Below are 17,598 nucleotides of genomic sequence, written 5' to 3' on the forward strand. Positions count from 1 at the left end.
CCTCGGCCTACCAAAGTGCTGGAATTACAGGCGTGAGATACCACGCCCAGCCTATTCTAGTTATCTTAAGGAGAGACCAAAGACCTAGAGGGCAGAAGATTTATATGGCCAAATATTAGCAAAAACTATATTAATTATTATCTAATTCACACTTATCCTATAATGCAGATAAGCTAATTATTAAGATATATGTGACAATAAGCAAAATTACTAAGCTAAGCACATTTGTAAAATGTCATATATGCTGAGCAGGAATAAAGCTTCTTCATTTACAAGCTACTATCACAAATACATTACCATGTTTTCTCGGAGGTCTTCATTCTGTGTCATTTGAATAATAGTCTGAAAAAGCCTCGGGTGATACTGAATTAATACTTCACAAGTCTCTCCATATCCACCCTAAAAACAAGACTTAAAATTATCCAGGTTTAAAAACAGTCCCTTTTAAAGTTCATATTCTTCACACAATAAAAATCTTTGCACCTACCCCTTCATTGGAAAAATAATAATTTTTACCATTCTAGTTTCTATTATAAAGATAAGGGGCTCAGAATATAAATGAAAAACACACCTGTACACATAAATCCAGAGGAGTTACTCCATTTTTATCTGGCAGATATTTGGCTCCTCGTAATAGTAGGATCTGTGCCGTATCTCTCTGACCATGACTGTGTGGAAATAGAAACAAGTTAAAAATACAATCTTTTTAAAGTCTTTCTCTATGAATTATGGATAGTTAATATGAGTCAATGGAAGAGTATCACTTTTAAAAATTAAGAGGATGTGAAATACATCTTCATAATCACAAAAACTTTTCTCAATGTTAAGCCATGCATGCTTTCACTACGTAGACCAGAACATGACCTATTAAATTTTAGAACTGAATTTGTGTCACATTTCCTAAAATAAGTCATAATATTTTGGGGATAAGTAACTACTACTCAGGCTTCTGCTTTATTTTTTTCTTACATTCACTTCCTAATCCCTCTCTCCACCTTAACTTGACCATTTGCAACTTTAGCCTGACCTTCTTCCTACCACACACATCTAAGTCTCTAGGCTTCTTAATCCAAAAGAACCTCAAGAGTCAAAACAAGAGTACATTTTATGGCACACTTGTAAAACTTTGAAAAAAAAAATTAAAAGGAAGGAAGGAGAAAAGTAAAACCAATGTAAGAGAATCTGGGGAAAAAGGGAACATGAAGCGGGGTTATTAGCCAAAAATACTATCTAGCTTTCTATCTTCATTTTATCAACCCACTCAGTTTGGCTTCTGCAGATAGGTATTCATTCTGCCCTAGAATGAACTCTCCTATCCATATGCCTCATTCCCTGATTGCTCTCTTTCTTGTAGAAGTAGAATTGTGTAACTATCACTCCAGGGAAATTAATGTTAATGGCTGATTCTTAAGAAATGCCCAAGGCCAGGCATGGTGGCTCAAACCTGTAATCCCAGCACTTTGGAAGGCCGGGGTAGGTGGATCACCTGAGGTCAGGAGTTCCAGACCAGCCTGGCCAACATGGTGAAATCCTGTCTCTATTAAAAATACAAAATTAGCTGGGCGTGGTAGCAGGCGCCTGTAATCCCAGCTACTTGGGAGGCTAAGGCAGGAGAATCACTTGAACCCGGGAGGCAGAAGTTGCAGTGAGCCAAGAATGCCCCACTGCACTCCAGCCTGGGAGCGAAACCCTGTCTCAAAAAAAAAAACACAAAAAGAAAAGAAAGAAATGCCCAAATAAGTTGCACAGTTTGGAAGAGCATGAATCCAAAAAGAACTCTGTAGATGAGAAAAGCAAGTAATCAAAGCACAGGGGAAACTAGAACTCAGGCAGCTGGGCTTCTAGACCAATACCCTTTCCACAACTACATTACCTAAAGAGGCATGTCATTTCACAAAGAAAAACATTACACAGATTTCTCAGAAACTTAAAAAACAAAACACTATTCATTCTCTTTCACAAAATGGCACTGTATGAAGAATAATTTAAAACCAATTGGAATTAAAGTTTTAAAAAAAAAAAAACTTAATAGTATCCTACTACGAATCTAGTGCCAGAAAACCCTGCAAGAGTTATTATAGGTCTATCACTCTCTTGATACTTTATTATTATACTGATTATCTTCCTTAATACCAATAAGCCATAACTTAAGAATAATATCTAATTTATTCTAGAAAAATCAGAAAAGTAAATTAGCAATCTCTTTGAAAGCAACAATGATCAGCTTTACTGGCATCAAGCAAGAAGTCCTCATCAAGCATCACTTGTCATTAAGCTCAAAGTGTTGGTCAAGATGTTATAAACAATAGCTAACAGTGGTTAATGTTTCATTTACACTGTTCCATTCTTTAACATGCCTAAAAATAGAGGCCAAGTGAAAAGCAACTAACTTGAGCTTAATTTATTTAGGGATATAGTGATACTTTTGCTAGTAGCCAAGGTTCTGAGGAATCCATCTTATAAAACTGCTGAGTTCAATTTTAATGATATCTCTTTTACAGTTCTTTAATATCCATGTGTCCAATTTTTTCCAATTAAATTGTAAACTTCTTGACAGTAGGCTTGTTCCATAGCACCAACCATGGCAGTTGTCTTATAACATGTACTCAATACATTCAATGAATTGTATTATAGGCTTTAACTTCAGACACCATTCATTTGACAAATAAGTATTAAAGACAACGCTGCACTATAGAAAATAACAAGAGACCTGAAACACAATTTATTTCGGATATACTAGGTAACAAGCATTATGCTGAATCCTCTGTCCAAAGTCTGACTTAATGCTGACACTGTTATAAGCATTGTTAAATTAAGCAAACAGGAGGCCACTAGCCTGAGACTGTCACTATACTTTTGAGTTCCTCTGTAACAAACTTCAACGTAACTTGGGAGTATATATTTTGCAACAAAGAGCAGTTACAACGAATCAGACAGCCAATTCTTCACACCATGACCAAATTAGGCAAATACACACATAAGGGTAGCCAGTCAGGTGATTTCTCTACTTTGCTTCCATATTCAGCCTACAAAAGCTCATTACTTACAAATTGCTGGGAAGAGCTCTCTCCCCCGCTTCTGATTCTGAGTGCTGCCTGATTCATGAATCGTTTTTCATTTAAATAAACTTTAAATTTATTTTTTCTAAAATTTTTATTTTAACAGTATTCACCCAATTTTTCAGATGAGAAAACCATAGCTCTAGAGTATAATGGAGTTGCTCATGATGAGGAGTTACATGGCAGACCAGAATTTGAATCTGCATCAGTCTGACTCCAAAATCCTTCAATGATATCATGCTGCTCTAGCAAGATAAACAGAGATTGCCCTTTATGTTTTATGACCTTTAAAAGTAAACAATTTAGTCTCAAGACTCCCATTCCAAGATGGCCGAATATGAACAGCTCCAGTCTGCAGCTCCTACCATGATCAACACAGAAGACGGGTGATTTCTGCATTTCCAAAGGAGGTACCTGGTCGATCTCATTGGGACTGGTTGGACAGTAGGTGCAGCCCATGGAGGGTGAGCCGAAGTAGGGTGGGGCGTCGCCTCACTTGGGAAGCTCAGCGGGTCAGGGGATTTCCCTTCCTAGCCAAGGGAAGCCGTGACAGACTACCTGGAAAAACGGGACACTCCTGCCAAAATACTGCGCTTTTCCCAAGGTCTTAGTAAACAACACACCAGGAGATTCCATCCCGTGCCTGGCTCGGCAGGTCCCGTGCCCACAGAGCCTTGCTCACTGCTAGTGCAGCAGTCTGAGATCATTCTGCCAGGCTGCATGCAGCCTGGTGGGGGTAGGAGCGTCTGCCATTACTGGGGCTTGAGTAGGTAAACAAAGCGACCGGGAAGCTCGAACTAGGTGGAACCCACCGCAACTCAGCAAGGCCTACTGCCTCCATAGACTCCACTTCTGTGGGCAGGGCATAGCTGAAAAAAAGGCAGCAGACAACTTCTGCAGACTTAAATGTCCCTGTCTGACAGCTCAGAAGAGAGCAGTGGTTCTCCCAGCACAGCCTTTGAGCTCTGAGAACGGACAGACTGCCTCCTCAAGTGGGTCCCTGACCCCTGTGTAGCCTAACTGGGAGACACCTCCTAGTAGGGGCCGACAGACACCTCATACAGGCAGGTGCCCCTCTGGGACAAAGCTTCCAGAGGAAGGAACAGGCAGCAATATTTGCTGTTCTGCAGCCTCTGCTGGTGATACCCAGGCAAACAGGGTCTGGAATGAACCTCCAGGAAACTCTAACAGACCTGCAGCTGAGGGACCTGACTGTTAGAAGGAAAACTAAGAAAGGAGTAGCATCAACATCAACAAAAAGGACATCCACACCAAAACTTAACCTGTAGGTAACCAACATCAAAGACCAAAGGTAGACAAAACCACAAAGATGGGGAGAAACCAGACCAGAAAAGCTAAAAATTCTAAAAATCAGAGCACCTCTTCTCCTTCAACGGATCACAGCTCCTTGCCAGCAACAGAACAAAGTTGGATGGAGAATGACTTTGACGAGTTCACAGAAGTAGGCTTCAGAAGGCTGGTAATAGCAACTTCTCTGAGCTAAAGGAGGATGTTCTAACCCATCGCAAGGAAGCTAAAAACCTTGAAAAAAGGTTAGACGAATGGCTAACTGGAATAAACAGTGTAGAGAAGACCTTAAATGACCTGATGGAGCTGAAAACCATGGCTAGAGAACTTCGTAATGCATGCACAAGCTTCAATAGCCAATTCAATCAAGTGGAAGAAAGGATATCAGTGATTGAAGATCAAATTAATGAAATAAAGTGAAAAGACAAGATTAGAGAAAAAAAGAGTAAAAAGAAACGAACAAAGCCTCCAAGAAATATGGGACTATGTGAAAAGACCAAATCTATGTTTGATTGGTGTACCTGAAAGTAACAGGGAGAGTGGAACCAAGTTGGAAAACACTCTTTAGGATATTATCCAGGAGAGCTTCCCCAACCTAGCAAGGCAGGCCAACATTCAAATTCAGGAAGTACAGAGAACGCCACAAAGATGCTCCTCAAGTAGAGCAACCTCAAGACACATAATTGTCAGATTTATCAAGGTTGAAATGAAGGAAAAAATATTAAGGGCAGTCAGAGAGAAAGGTCAGGTTACCCACAAAGGGAAGCCCATCAGACTAACAGTGGATCTCTCGGCAGAAACTCCACAAGCCAGAAGAGAGTGGGGGCTAATATTTGACATTCTTAAAGAAAAGAATTTTCAACTCAGAATTTCATATCCAGCCAAACTAAGCTTCATAAGTGAAGGAGAAATAAAATCCTTTACAGACATGTAAATGCTGAGAGATTTTGTCACCACCAGGCCTGCCTTACAAGAGCTCCTCCTGAAGGAAGCACTAAACATGGAAAGGAACAACCCGTACCAGCCACGGCAAAAACATGCCAAATTGTAAAGACCATCAACGCTATGAAGAAACTGCATCAATTAACAGGCAAAATAACCAGCTAACATAATGACAGGATCAAATTCACACATAACAATATTAACCTTAAATGTAAATGGACTAAATGCCCCAATTAAAAGACAGATGGGTAAATTAGATAAAGAGTCAAGACCCATCAGTGTGCTGTATTCAGGAGACCCATCTCACATGGAGAAACACACATAGGCTCAAAATAAAGGGATGGAGGAAGATCTACCAAGCAAATGAAAAGCCAAAAAAAAAAAAAAAAGCAGGGGTTGCAATCCGGGTCTCTGAGAAAACAGACGTTAGACCAAAGAAGATCAAAACAGACAAGGAAGGACATTACATAATGGTAAAGGGATCAATGCAACAAGAAGAGCTAACTATCCTAAATATATATGCACTCAACACAGGAGCACCCAGACTCATAAAGCAAGTCCTTAGAGACATACAAAGAGACTTAGACTCCCACACAATAATAATGGAAGACTTAAACACACCACTGTCAATAATAGACAGATCAACACGACAGAAGGCTAACAAGGATATCCAGGAATTGAACTCAGCTCTGGACCAAGTGGACCTAACAGACATCTACAGAACTCTCCACCCCAAATCAACAGAATATACATTGTTCTCAGCACGACATCGCACTTATTCTAAAATGGACCACATAATTGGAAGTAAAGCACTCCACAACAAATGTAAAAGAACAAAAATCACAAACTGTCTCTCAGAGCACAGTGCAATCAAACTAGAACTCAGGATTAAGAAACTCATTCAAAACTGCACAACTACATGGAAACTGAACAACCTGCTCCTGAATGACTATTGGGTAAATAATGAAATGAAGGCAGAAATAAAGATGTTCTTTGAAACCAATGAGAACAAAGACACAACGTATCAGAATCTCTGGGACACATTTAAAGCAGTGTGTAGAGGGAAATTTATAGCACTAAATGCCCACAAGAGAAAGCAGGAAAGATCTAAAATCGACACCCTAACAGCACAATTAAAAGAACTAGAGAAGCAAGAGCAAACACATTCAAAAGCTAGCAGAAGGCAAGAAATAACTAAAATCAGAGCAGAACTGAAGGAGACAGAGACATAAAAAACCCTTCAAAATCAATGAATCCAGGAGCTGGTTTTCTGAACACAGCAACAAAAAATAGCTAGACTGCTAGCAAGACTAATAAAGAAGAAGAGAGAGAAGAATCAAACAGACACAATAAGAAGTGATAAAGGGGGTATCACCACCAATCCTACAGAAATACAAACTACCATCAGAGAATACTATAAACACCTCTATGCAAATAAACTAGAAAATCTAGAAGAAATGAATAAATTCCTGGACACATACACCCTCCCAAGACTAAACCAGGAAGAAGTTGAATCTCTGAATAGACCAATAACAGGCTCTGAAATTGAGGCAATAATTAATAGCCTACCAACCAAAAAAAGTCCAGAAACAGACGGATTCACAGCCAAATTCTACCAGAGGTACAAAGAGGAGCTGGTACCATTCCTTCTGAAACTATTCCAATCAATAGAAAAAGAGGGAATCCTCCCTAACTCATTTTATGAGGCCAGCATCATCCTGATACCAAAGCCTGGCAGAGACACAACAAAAACAGAGAATTTTAGATCAATATCCTTGATGAACATCGGTGCAATAATCCTCAATAAAACACTGGAAAACCAAATCCAGCAGCACATCAAAAAGCTTATCCACCAATCAAGTTGGCTTCATCCCTGGGATACAAGGCTGGCTCAACATATGCAAATCAATAAATGTAATCCATCACATAAACAGAACCAACAGCAAAAACCACATGATTATTTCAATAGATGCGGAAAAGGCCTTTGACAAAATTCAACAGCCCTTCATGCTAAAAACTCTCAATAAACTAGGTATTGATGGAACATATCTCAAAATAATAAGAGCTATTTATGACAAACCCACAGTCAATATCATACTGAATGGGCAAAAACTGGAAGCATTCCCTTTGAAAACTGGCACAAGACAAGGATGCTGTCTCTCACCACTCCTATTCAATGTAGTGTTGGAAGTTCTGGCCAGGGCAATCAGGCAAGAGAAAGAAATAACAGTATTCAATTAGGAAAACAGGAAGTCAAATTGTCCCTGTTTGCAGATGACATGATTGTATATTTAGAAAACCCCATCATCTCAGCCCAAAATTCCGTAAGCTGATAAGCAACTTCAGCAAAGTCTCAGGATACAAAATCAATGTGCAAAAATCACAAGCATTCTTATATACCAATAACAGACAGAGAGCCAAATCATGAGTGAACTTCCATTCACAATTGCTTCAAAGAGAATAAAATACCTAGAAATCCAACTAACAAGGGATGTGAAGGAGCTCTTCAAGGAGAACTACAAACCACTGCTCAACGAAATAGAAGAGGACACAAACGAATGGAAGAACATTCCATGCTCATGGATAGGAAGAATCAATATCGTGAAAATGGCCATACTGCCCAAGGTAATTTATAGATTCAATGCCATCCCCATCAAGCGACCAATGACTTTCTTCACAGAATTGGAAAAAACTACTTTAAAGTTCATATGGAAACAAAAAAGAGCCACATTGCCAAGACAATCCTAAGCAAAAAGAACAAAGCTGGAGGCATCATGCTACCTGACTTCAAACTGTACTACAAGGCTACAGTAACCAAAACAGCATGGTAATGGTACTAAAATAGAGATATAGACCAATGGAACAGAACAGAGCCCTCAGAAGTAATGCCACACATCTACAACCACCTGATCTTTGACAAACCTGACAACAAGAAATAGGGAAAGGATTCCCTATTTAATAAATGGTGCTGGGAAAACTGGCTAGCCATATGTAGAAAGCTGAAACTGGATCCCTTCCTTACACCTTATACAAAAATTAATTCAGGATGGATTAAAAACTTAAATGTAAGACCTAAAGCCATAAAAACCCTAGAAGAAAACCTAGGCAGTACCATTCAGGACATAGGCATGGGCAAAGACTTCATGACTAAAACACCAAAAGCAACGGCAACAAAAGCCAAAATAGACAAACGGAATCTAATTAAACTAAAGAGTTTCTGCACAGCAAAAGAAACCACCATCAGAGTGAACAGGCAACCTACAGAATGGGAGAAAATTTTTGCAATCTACTCATCTGACAAAGGGCTAATATCCAGAATCTACAAAGAACTCAAACAAATTTACAAGAAAAAAACAAACAACCCCATCAAAATTGGGCAAAGGATATGAACAGACACTTCTCAAAAGAAGAAATTTATGCAACCAACAGACACATGAAAAAATGCTCATCATCACTGGTCATTAGAGAAATGCAAATCAAAACCACAATGAGATACTATCTCACGCCAGTTAGAATGGCCATCATTAAAAAGTCAGGAAACAACAGATGCTGGAGAGGATGTGGAGAAACAGGAACACTTTTACACTGTTGGTGGGAGTATAAATTAGTTCAATCGTTGTGGAAGACAGTATGGTGATTCCTCCAGGATCTAGAACTAGAAATACCCTTTGACCCAGCCATCCCATTACTGGGTATATACCCAAAGGATTATAAATCATGCTACTATAAAGACACATGGACATGTATGTTTATTGCGGCACTATTCACAATAGCAAAGACTTGCAACCAACCCAAATGTCCATCAACGATAGACTGGATTAAGAAAATGTGGCACATATACACCATGGAATACTATGCAGCCATAAAAAAGGAGGAGTTCATGTCCTTTGCAGGGACATGGATAAAGCTGGAAACCATCATTCTCAGCAAACTATCACAAGGACACAAAACCAAACACCGTATGTTCTCACTCATAGGTAGGAAATAAACAATGAGAACACTTGGACACAGGACGGGGAACATCACACACCAGGGCTTGTCGGGAGGTCAGGGGGCTGGGGGAGGGATAGCATTAGGAGAAGCACCTAATGTAAATGATGAGCTGATGGGTGCAGCAAACCAACATGGCACATGTATACCTATGTAACAAACCTGCATGTTGTGCACATGTACCCTGGAACTTAAAAGTATAATAAAAAAAAAAATTAGTACTAAAAAAATTATGGTATCATACACAGGAGGATATGTGCTATGAGAACAATGGACTGGGGATCAGACAGGATGAACAGACAAGATCACCATGTATAAGCAGGACAATGTTTAATACACAAGGTAAATAATAAAGCCTCAAAATAACTCTGTACCATATATAACTAAAAAGGATAATCAGCATGAAGAAAAAGAAATACTACTATAACATTTTCAGAAAGCTGGAGTAATTTCTAAAACTACACAGAAATCTCATTTATGATCAGTTGGCATTTCATTTCAAAAACAGATTAAGGGCCAGGTGTCGTGGCGCACATCTGTAATCTCAGCACTTTGGGAGGCTTAGATGGGACAATCACTTGAGGCCAGGCATTCAAGACCCGCTCGGACAACATACCTTGACTTTATTAAAAATAAAAATTAAAAAATTAGTTCGGTGTGGTGGTGCACATCTATAGTCCCAGCTACTTGGGAGGCTGAGATGAGAGAATTGCTTGACCCAAGGAGTTGGAGGTTGCGGTGAGTTATGAACACGCCACTGCACTCCAGCCTGGGTGGCAGAACAAGACCCTGTCTCTAAAAACTAGTAATTTAAAATAAGAATAAATTTTAAAATAGATTTAAAAACAATAAATAGCTAATAACATATAAAATCTGCACAATGCAGTTAGGGACTCAAGTGCCTCACCTGTAATTCAATTACAACGATCCTCTTTCAGACTGCTCAGAGTGCTGCATAAAAGATTTTTCAGTTTAAATAACTAAAAAAAATTACTCAACAAATAATCATTCTTTATAAATGAAGTTAATTGTTTTTGAGGCAGTCTCAATTTTTTAATATTGATTGAGATAATACTCTCTTCAAGAAATTGCCAATGTATTCTTCCCCCACCCCACAACAGTCCCCGGAGTGTGATGTTCCCCTTCCTGTGTCCATGAGTTCTCATTGTTCAATTCCCACCTATGAGTGAGAACATGCAGTGTTTGGTTTTTTGTCCTTGCGATAGTTTACTGAGAATGATGTTTTCCAGTTTCATCCATGTCCCTACAAAGGACACGAACTCATCATTTTTTATGGCTGCATAGTATTCCATGGTGTATATGTGCCACATTTTCTTAATCCAGTCTATCGTTGTTGGACATTTGGGTTGGTTCCAACTCTTTGCTATTGTGAATAGTGCCGCAATAAACATACGTGTGCATGTGTCTTTATAGCAGCATGATTTATAGTCCTTTGGGTATATACCCAGTAATGGGATGGCTGGGTCAAATGGTATTTCTAGTTCGAGATCCCTGAGGAATCGCCACACTGACTTCCACAATGGTTGAACTAGTTTACAATCCCACCAACAGTGTAAAAGTGTTCCTATTTCTCCACATCCTCTCCAGCACCTGTTGTTTCCTGATTTTTTAATGATGGCCATTCTAACTGGTGTGAGATGGTATCTCACTGTGGTTTTGATTTGCATTTCTCTGATGGCCAGTGATGATGAGCATTTCTTCATGTGTTTTCTGGCTGCATAAATGTCTTCTTTTGAGAAGTGTCTGTTCATGTCCTCTGCCCACTTTTTGATGGGGTTGTTTGTTTTTTTCTTGAAAATTTGTTTGAGTTCGTTATAGATTCTGGATATTAGCCCTTTGTCAGATGAGTAGGTTGCAAAAATTTTCTCCCATTCTGTAGGTTGCCTGTTCATTCTGATGATAGTTTCTTTTGCTGTGCAGAAGCTCTTTAGTTTAATGAGATCCCATTTGTCGATTTTGGCTTTTGTTGCCATTGCTTTTGGTGTTTTAGACATGAAGTCCTTGCCCACGCCTATGTCCTGAATGGTATTGCCTAGGTTTTCTTGTAGGATTTTAATGGTTTTAGGTCTAACATATAAGTCTTTAATCCATCTTGAATTAATTTTTGTATAAGGTGTAAGGAAGGGATCCAGTTGCAGCTTTCTACATATGGCTAGCCAGTTTTCCCAGCACCATTTATTAAATAGGGAATCCTTTCCCCATTTCTTGTTTTTGTCAGGTTTGTCAAAGATCAGATAGTTGTAGCTATGCGGCATCATTTCTGAGGGCTCTGTTCTGTTCCATTGATCTATGTCTCTGTTGTGGTACCAGTACCATGCTGTTTTGGTTACTGTAGCCTTGTAGTATAGTTTAAAGTCAGGTAGCGTGATGCCTCCAGCTTTGTTCTTTTGGCTTAGGATTGACTTGGCGATGTGGGCTCTTTTTTGGTTCCATATGAACTTTAAAGTAGTTTTTTCCAATTCTGTGAAGAAAGTCATTGGTAGCTTGATGGGGATGGCATTGAATCTATAAATTACCTTGGGCAGTATGGCCATTTTCACGATATTGATTCTTCCAACCCATGAGCATGGAATGTTCTTCCATTTGTTTGTATCCTCTTTTATTTCATTGAGCAGTGGTTTGTAGTTCTCCTTGAAGAGGTCCTTCACATCCCTTGTAAGTTGGATTCCTAGGTATTTTATTCTCTTTGAAGCAATTGTGAATGGGAGTTCACTCATGATTTGGCTCTCTGTTTGTCTGTGATTGGTGTACAAGAATGCTTGTGATTTTTGTACATTAATTTTGTATCCTGAGACTTCGCTGAAGTTGCTAATCAGCTTAAGGAGATTTTGGGCTGAGACAATGGGGTTTTCTAGATATACAATCATGTCATCTGCAAACAGGGACAATTTGACTTCCTCTTTTCCTAATTGAATACCTTTTATTTCCTTCTCCTGCCTGATTGCTCTGGCCAGAACTTCCAGCACTATGTTGAACAGGAGCGGTGAGAGAGGGCATCCCTGTCTTGTGCCAGTTTTCAGAGGGAATGCTTCCAGTTTTTGCCCATTCAGTATGATATTGGCTGTGGGTTTGTCGTAGATAGCTCTTATTATTTTGAGATACGTCCCATCAATACCTAATTTATTGAGAGTTTTTAGCATGAAGGGTTGTTGAATTTTGTCAAAGGCCTTTTCTGCATCTATTGAGATAATCATGTGGTTTTTGTCTTTGGTTCTGTTTATATGTTGGATTACATTTATTGATTTGCGTATGTTGAACCAGCCTTGCATCCCAGGGATGAAGCCCACTTGATCATGGTGGATAAGCTTTTTGATGTGCTGCTGGATTCGGTTTGCCAGTATTTTATTGAGGATTTTTGCATCAATGTTCATCAAGGATATTGGTCTGAAATTCTCTTTTTTGGTTATGTCTCTGCCAGGTTTTGGTATCAGGACGATGCTGGCTTCATAAAATGTGTTAGGGAGGATTCCCTCTTTTTCTATCGATTGGAATAGTTTCAGAAGGAATGGTACCAGTTCCTCCTTGTACCTCTGGTAGAATTCGGCTGTGAATCCATCAGGTCCTGGACTCTTTTTGGTTGGTAAGCTATTGATTATTGCCACAATTTCAGAGCCTGTTATTGGTCTATTCAGAGATTCAACTTCTTCCTGGTTTAGTCTTGGGAGGGTGTATTTGTTGAGGAATTTATCCATTTCTTCTAGATTTTCTCGTTTATTTGCATAGAGGTGTTTGTAGTATTCTCTGATGGTAGATTGTATTTCTGTGGGATCGGTGGTGATATCCCCTTTTTCGTTTTTTATTGCATCTATTTGATTCTTCTCTCTTTTCTTCTTTATTAGTCTTGCTAGCGGTCCATCAATTTTGTTGATCTTTTCAAAAAACCAGCTCCTGGATTCATTAATTTTTTGAAGGGTTTTTTGTGTCTCTATTTCCTTCAGTTCTGCTCTGATTTTAGTTATTTCTAGCCTTCTGCTAGCTTTTGAACGTGTTTGCTCTTGCTTTTCTAGTTCTTTTAATTGTGATGTTAGGGAGTCAATTTTGGATCTTTCCTGCTTTCTCTTGTGGGCATTTAGTGCTATAAATTTCCCTCTACACACTGCTTTGAATGTGTCCCAGAGATTCTGGTATGTTGTGTCTTTGTTCTCGTTGGTTTCAAAGAACATCTTTATTTCTGCCTTCATTTCATTATGTACCCAATAGTCATTCAGGAGCAGGTTGTTCAGTTTCCATGTAGTAGAGCGGTTTTGAGTGAGTTTCTTAATCCTGAGTTCTAGTTTGATTGCACTGTGGTCTGAGAGACAGTTTGTTATAATTTCTGTTCTTTTACATTTGCTGAGGAGAGCTTTACTTCCAACTATGTGGTCAATTTTGGAATAGGTGTGGTGTGGTGCTGAAAAAAATGTATATTCTGTTGACTTGGGGTGGAGAGTTCTGTAGATGTCTATTAGGTCCACTTTATGTAGAGCTGAGTTCAATTCCTGGATATCCTTGTTAACTTTCTGTCTCGTTGATCTGTCTAATGCTGACAGTGGGGTGTTAAAATCTCCCATTATTATTGTGTGGGAGTTTAAGTCCCTTTGTAGGTCACTCAGGACTTGCTTTATGAATCTGGGTGCTCCTGTGTTGGGTGCATATATATTTAGGATAGTTAGCTCTTCTTGATGAATTGATCCCTTTACCATTATGTAATGGCCTTCTTTGTCTCTTTTGATCTTTGTTGGTTTAAAGTCTATTTTATCAGAGACTAGGATTGCAACCCCTGCCTTTTTTTGTTTTCCAGTTGCTTGATAGATCTTCCTCCATCCCTTTATTTTGAGTCTATGTGTGTCTCTGCACGTGAGATGGGTTTCCTGAATACAGCACACTGATGGGTCCTGACTCCTTATCCAGTTTGCCAGTCTGTGTCTTTTGATTGGAGCATTTAGCCCATTTACATTAAACGTTAATATTGTTATGTGTGAATCTGATCCTGTCATTATGATGTTAGTTGGTTATTTTGCTCGTTAGTTGCTATAGTTTCTTCCTAGTCTCGATGGTCTTTACAATTTGGCATGTTTTTGCAGTGGCTGGTACCGGTTGTTCCTTTCCATGTTTAGTGCTTCCTTCAGGAGCTCTTTTAGGGCAGGCCTGGTGGTGACAAAATCACTCAGCGTTTGCTTGTCTGTAAAGTGTTTTATTTCTCCTTCACTTATGAAGCTTAGTTTGGCGGGATAGGAGATTCTGGGTTGAAAATTCTTTTCTTTAAGAATGTTGAATATCGGCCCCCACTCTCTTCTGGCTTGTAGAGTTTCTGCTGAGAGATCAGCTGTTAGTCTGATGGGCTTCCCTTTGTGGGTAACCCGACCTTTCTCTCTGGCTGCCCTTAACATTTTTTCTTTCATTTCAACTTTGGTGAATCTGACAATAATGTGTCTTGGAGTTGCCCTTCTCGAGGAGTATCTTTGTGGCGTTCTCTGTATTTCCTGAATCTGAATGCTGGCCTGCCTTGCTAGATTGGGGAAGTTCTCCTGGATAATATCTTGCAGAGTGTTTTCCAACTTGGTTCCATTCTCCCCATCATTTTCAGGTACACCAATCAGACGTAGGTTTGGTCTTTTCACATAGTCCCAAATTTCTTGGAGGCTTTTTTCATTTCTTTTTATCGTTTTTTCTCTAAACTTCCCTTCTCTTTTCATTTCATTCATTTCATCTTCCATCAGCGATACCCTTTCTTCCAGTTGGTCGCATCTGCTACTGAGGCTTCTGCAATCTTCGCGTAGTTCTCGAAACTTGGCTTTCACCTCCATCGGCTCCTTGAAGCCCTTCTCTCCATTGGTTATTCTAGTTATCCATTCTTCTAATTTTTTTTCAAAGTTTTTAACTTCTTTGCTGTTGTTTTGAATTTCCTCTCGTAGCTCAGAGTAGTTTGATCGTCTGAAGCCTTCTTCTCTCAACTCATCAAAGTCATCCTCCATCCAGCTTTGTTCCGTTGCTGGTGAGGAACTGCGTTCCTTTGGAGGAGGAGAGGTGCTCTGTTTTTTAGAGTTTCCAGTTTTTGTGTTCTGTTTTTTCCCCATCTTTGTGGTTTTATCTACTTTTTGTCTTTGATGATGGTGATGTACAGATGGGTTTTTGGTGTGGATGTCCTTTCTGTTTGTTAGTTTTCCTTCTACCAGACAGGACCCTCAGCTGCAGGTCTGTTGGAGTTTACTAGAGGTGCACTCCAGACCCTGTTTGGCTGGGTGTCAGCAGCGGTGGCTGCAGAACAGCGGATTTTCGTGAGACCACAAATTCAGCTGTCTGATAGTTCCTCTGAAAGTTTTGTCTCAGAGAAGTACCGGGTTGAATGAGGTGTCAGTCTGTCCCTACTGGGGGGGTGCCTCCCAGTTAGGCTGCTCAGGGGTGAGGGACCCGCTTTAGGAGGCAGTCTGACCATTCTCAGATCTCCAGCTGCGTGCTGGGAGAACCACTACTCTCTTCAAAGCTGTCAGTCAGACAGGGACATTTAAGTCTGTGGAAGTTCTTGCAGAGTTTTTGTTTGTCTGTGCCCTGCCCCCAGAGGTGGAGCCTACAGAGACAGGCAGGCCTGCTTGAGCTGTGGTGGGCTCCACCCAGTTCGAGCTTCCTGGCTGCTTTGTTTACCTAAGCAAGCCTGGGCAATGGCGGGCGCCCCTCCCCCAGCCTCGCTGCCGCCTCGCAGCTTGATCTCAGACTGCTGTGCTAGCAATCAGCGAGACTCCGTGGGCATAGGACCCTCCGAGCCAGGTGCGGGACACAATCTCCTAGTGTGCCGTTTTCCAGGCCCGTTGGAAAAGCGCAGTATTAGGATGGGACTGACACGATATTCCAGGTGCCGTCTGCTTCCCCTTTCTTTGACTAGGAAAGGGAACTCCCTGACCCCTTGCGCTTCCCGAGTGAGTCAATGCCTCGCCCTGCTTCCGCTCGCGCACAGTGCGCTTCACCGACTGTCCTGCACCCACTGTTAGGCACTCCCTAGTGAGATGAAACCAGTACCTCAAGCAGAAATGCAGAAATCACCCGTCTTCTGTGTCGCTGGGGCTGGGAGCTGGAGACCGGAGCTGTTCCTATTCGGCCATCTTGGCTCCACCTCCGCCAATGTATTTTATGAAAACTAAGAAGTCGACAAAAATTTAACTAATAAGAAACTTGTGGTGGCTTCTAAAGCACTTAGATCTGATTTCTCAAACACTTTCAGCCCCCTAACTTTGGACTCTTTCATCCTTATAAATTTGAGAATTTGGCATAAGTGTAAATAGTCCAGACAGTTGTAATATTATTGGGGATGGCTTATGAAACAGATCATATTTTCTAAAGGTCCATTCCTATGCTGAAAGTGTACAATTTTAAGTGTAAGAAGTCTTTTTTTTTTTTTTTTTTTTTTTTGAGATGGAGTCTCATTCTGTCACCTAGGCTGGAGTGCAGTGGTGCAGTCTCGGCTCACTGCAACCTCCGCCTCCTGGGTTCAAGTGATTCTCCTGCCTCAGCCTCCAGACTAGCTGGGACTACAGGCGCATGCCACAACGCCCAGCTAATTTTTGTATTTTTAGTAGAGACGGGGTTTCACCATGTTGGCCAGGATGGTCTTGATCTCTTGACTTCGTGATCCACCCGCCTCAGCCTCCCAAAGTGCTGGGATTACAGGTGTGAGCTACTGTGCCTGGCCCAGTCTAAGAACTCTTTTATATGGCTACTTTGATTTTGAATACTCTAATTGAAACGAGTTGCTTCACAGTAGCTACAAATCCACGTTCTAAATCTTAGCCCTTTCTGACTCTAGTAGAGACCTCTAAAACTCTGTTAACATCTTACTAATTTACTGTATCTATACAACTCTAACCAAATCTTGCTTTTCCTAATACAATAAAAGTTATCTACAAACACAGAAAATACCTGAAAACCATTATACATCCCAACCTTTATTTGAAGAACCCAGTCGAAGGAACTGGGAACATAAGGATTGAATATAAAATCAATCTAATAATTTCAGGATTTGAAATACTGGTAGAAGTCATATAAAAGACTTAAAAACAAAGGTGTGTAAAGATGGCAGGGGGAAAAAAATCAATGCGTGCCTATATTTTACATGACAGAAGGAATGAGTTCATTAGTTATATAGTTTACATGAGTTATGATGTCCTGTCCAGAGTATCCAGAGAAGAAAACTGGCTGGAAAACCCTTTCTATCATAATTTTAGGTCAAAATCCATCTGAAAAAGACTCACAGAAACACTACATTATAAAACAGTGCTCAGGGCCAGGCATGGTGGCTCATGTCTGT

The 17,598-nt window shown here is 40.2% G+C and overlaps 1 protein-coding gene across 5 annotated transcripts in view; it reads right to left on the reverse strand.

The window, feature by feature from the left end:
• Window positions 1-17,598, reverse strand: part of HACE1 (HECT domain and ankyrin repeat containing E3 ubiquitin protein ligase 1) — a 133,659-nt gene that overhangs the window by 63,774 nt on the left and 52,287 nt on the right. For all 5 annotated transcript variants that reach the window (XM_030809516.1, XM_030809514.1, XM_030809515.1 and 2 more), the window contains 2 exons: window positions 572-668; window positions 298-399 (listed from right to left, as the gene is read on the reverse strand). In XM_030809516.1, the coding sequence (XP_030665376.1) occupies window positions 298-399; window positions 572-668 (199 nt within the window). The remainder of the gene's footprint in view (window positions 1-297; window positions 400-571; window positions 669-17,598) is intronic.

This window comes from Nomascus leucogenys, chromosome 3 (assembly GCF_006542625.1).
Source record: "Nomascus leucogenys isolate Asia chromosome 3, Asia_NLE_v1, whole genome shotgun sequence".
NCBI classification, from domain to species: Eukaryota; Metazoa; Chordata; class Mammalia; order Primates; family Hylobatidae; genus Nomascus; species Nomascus leucogenys.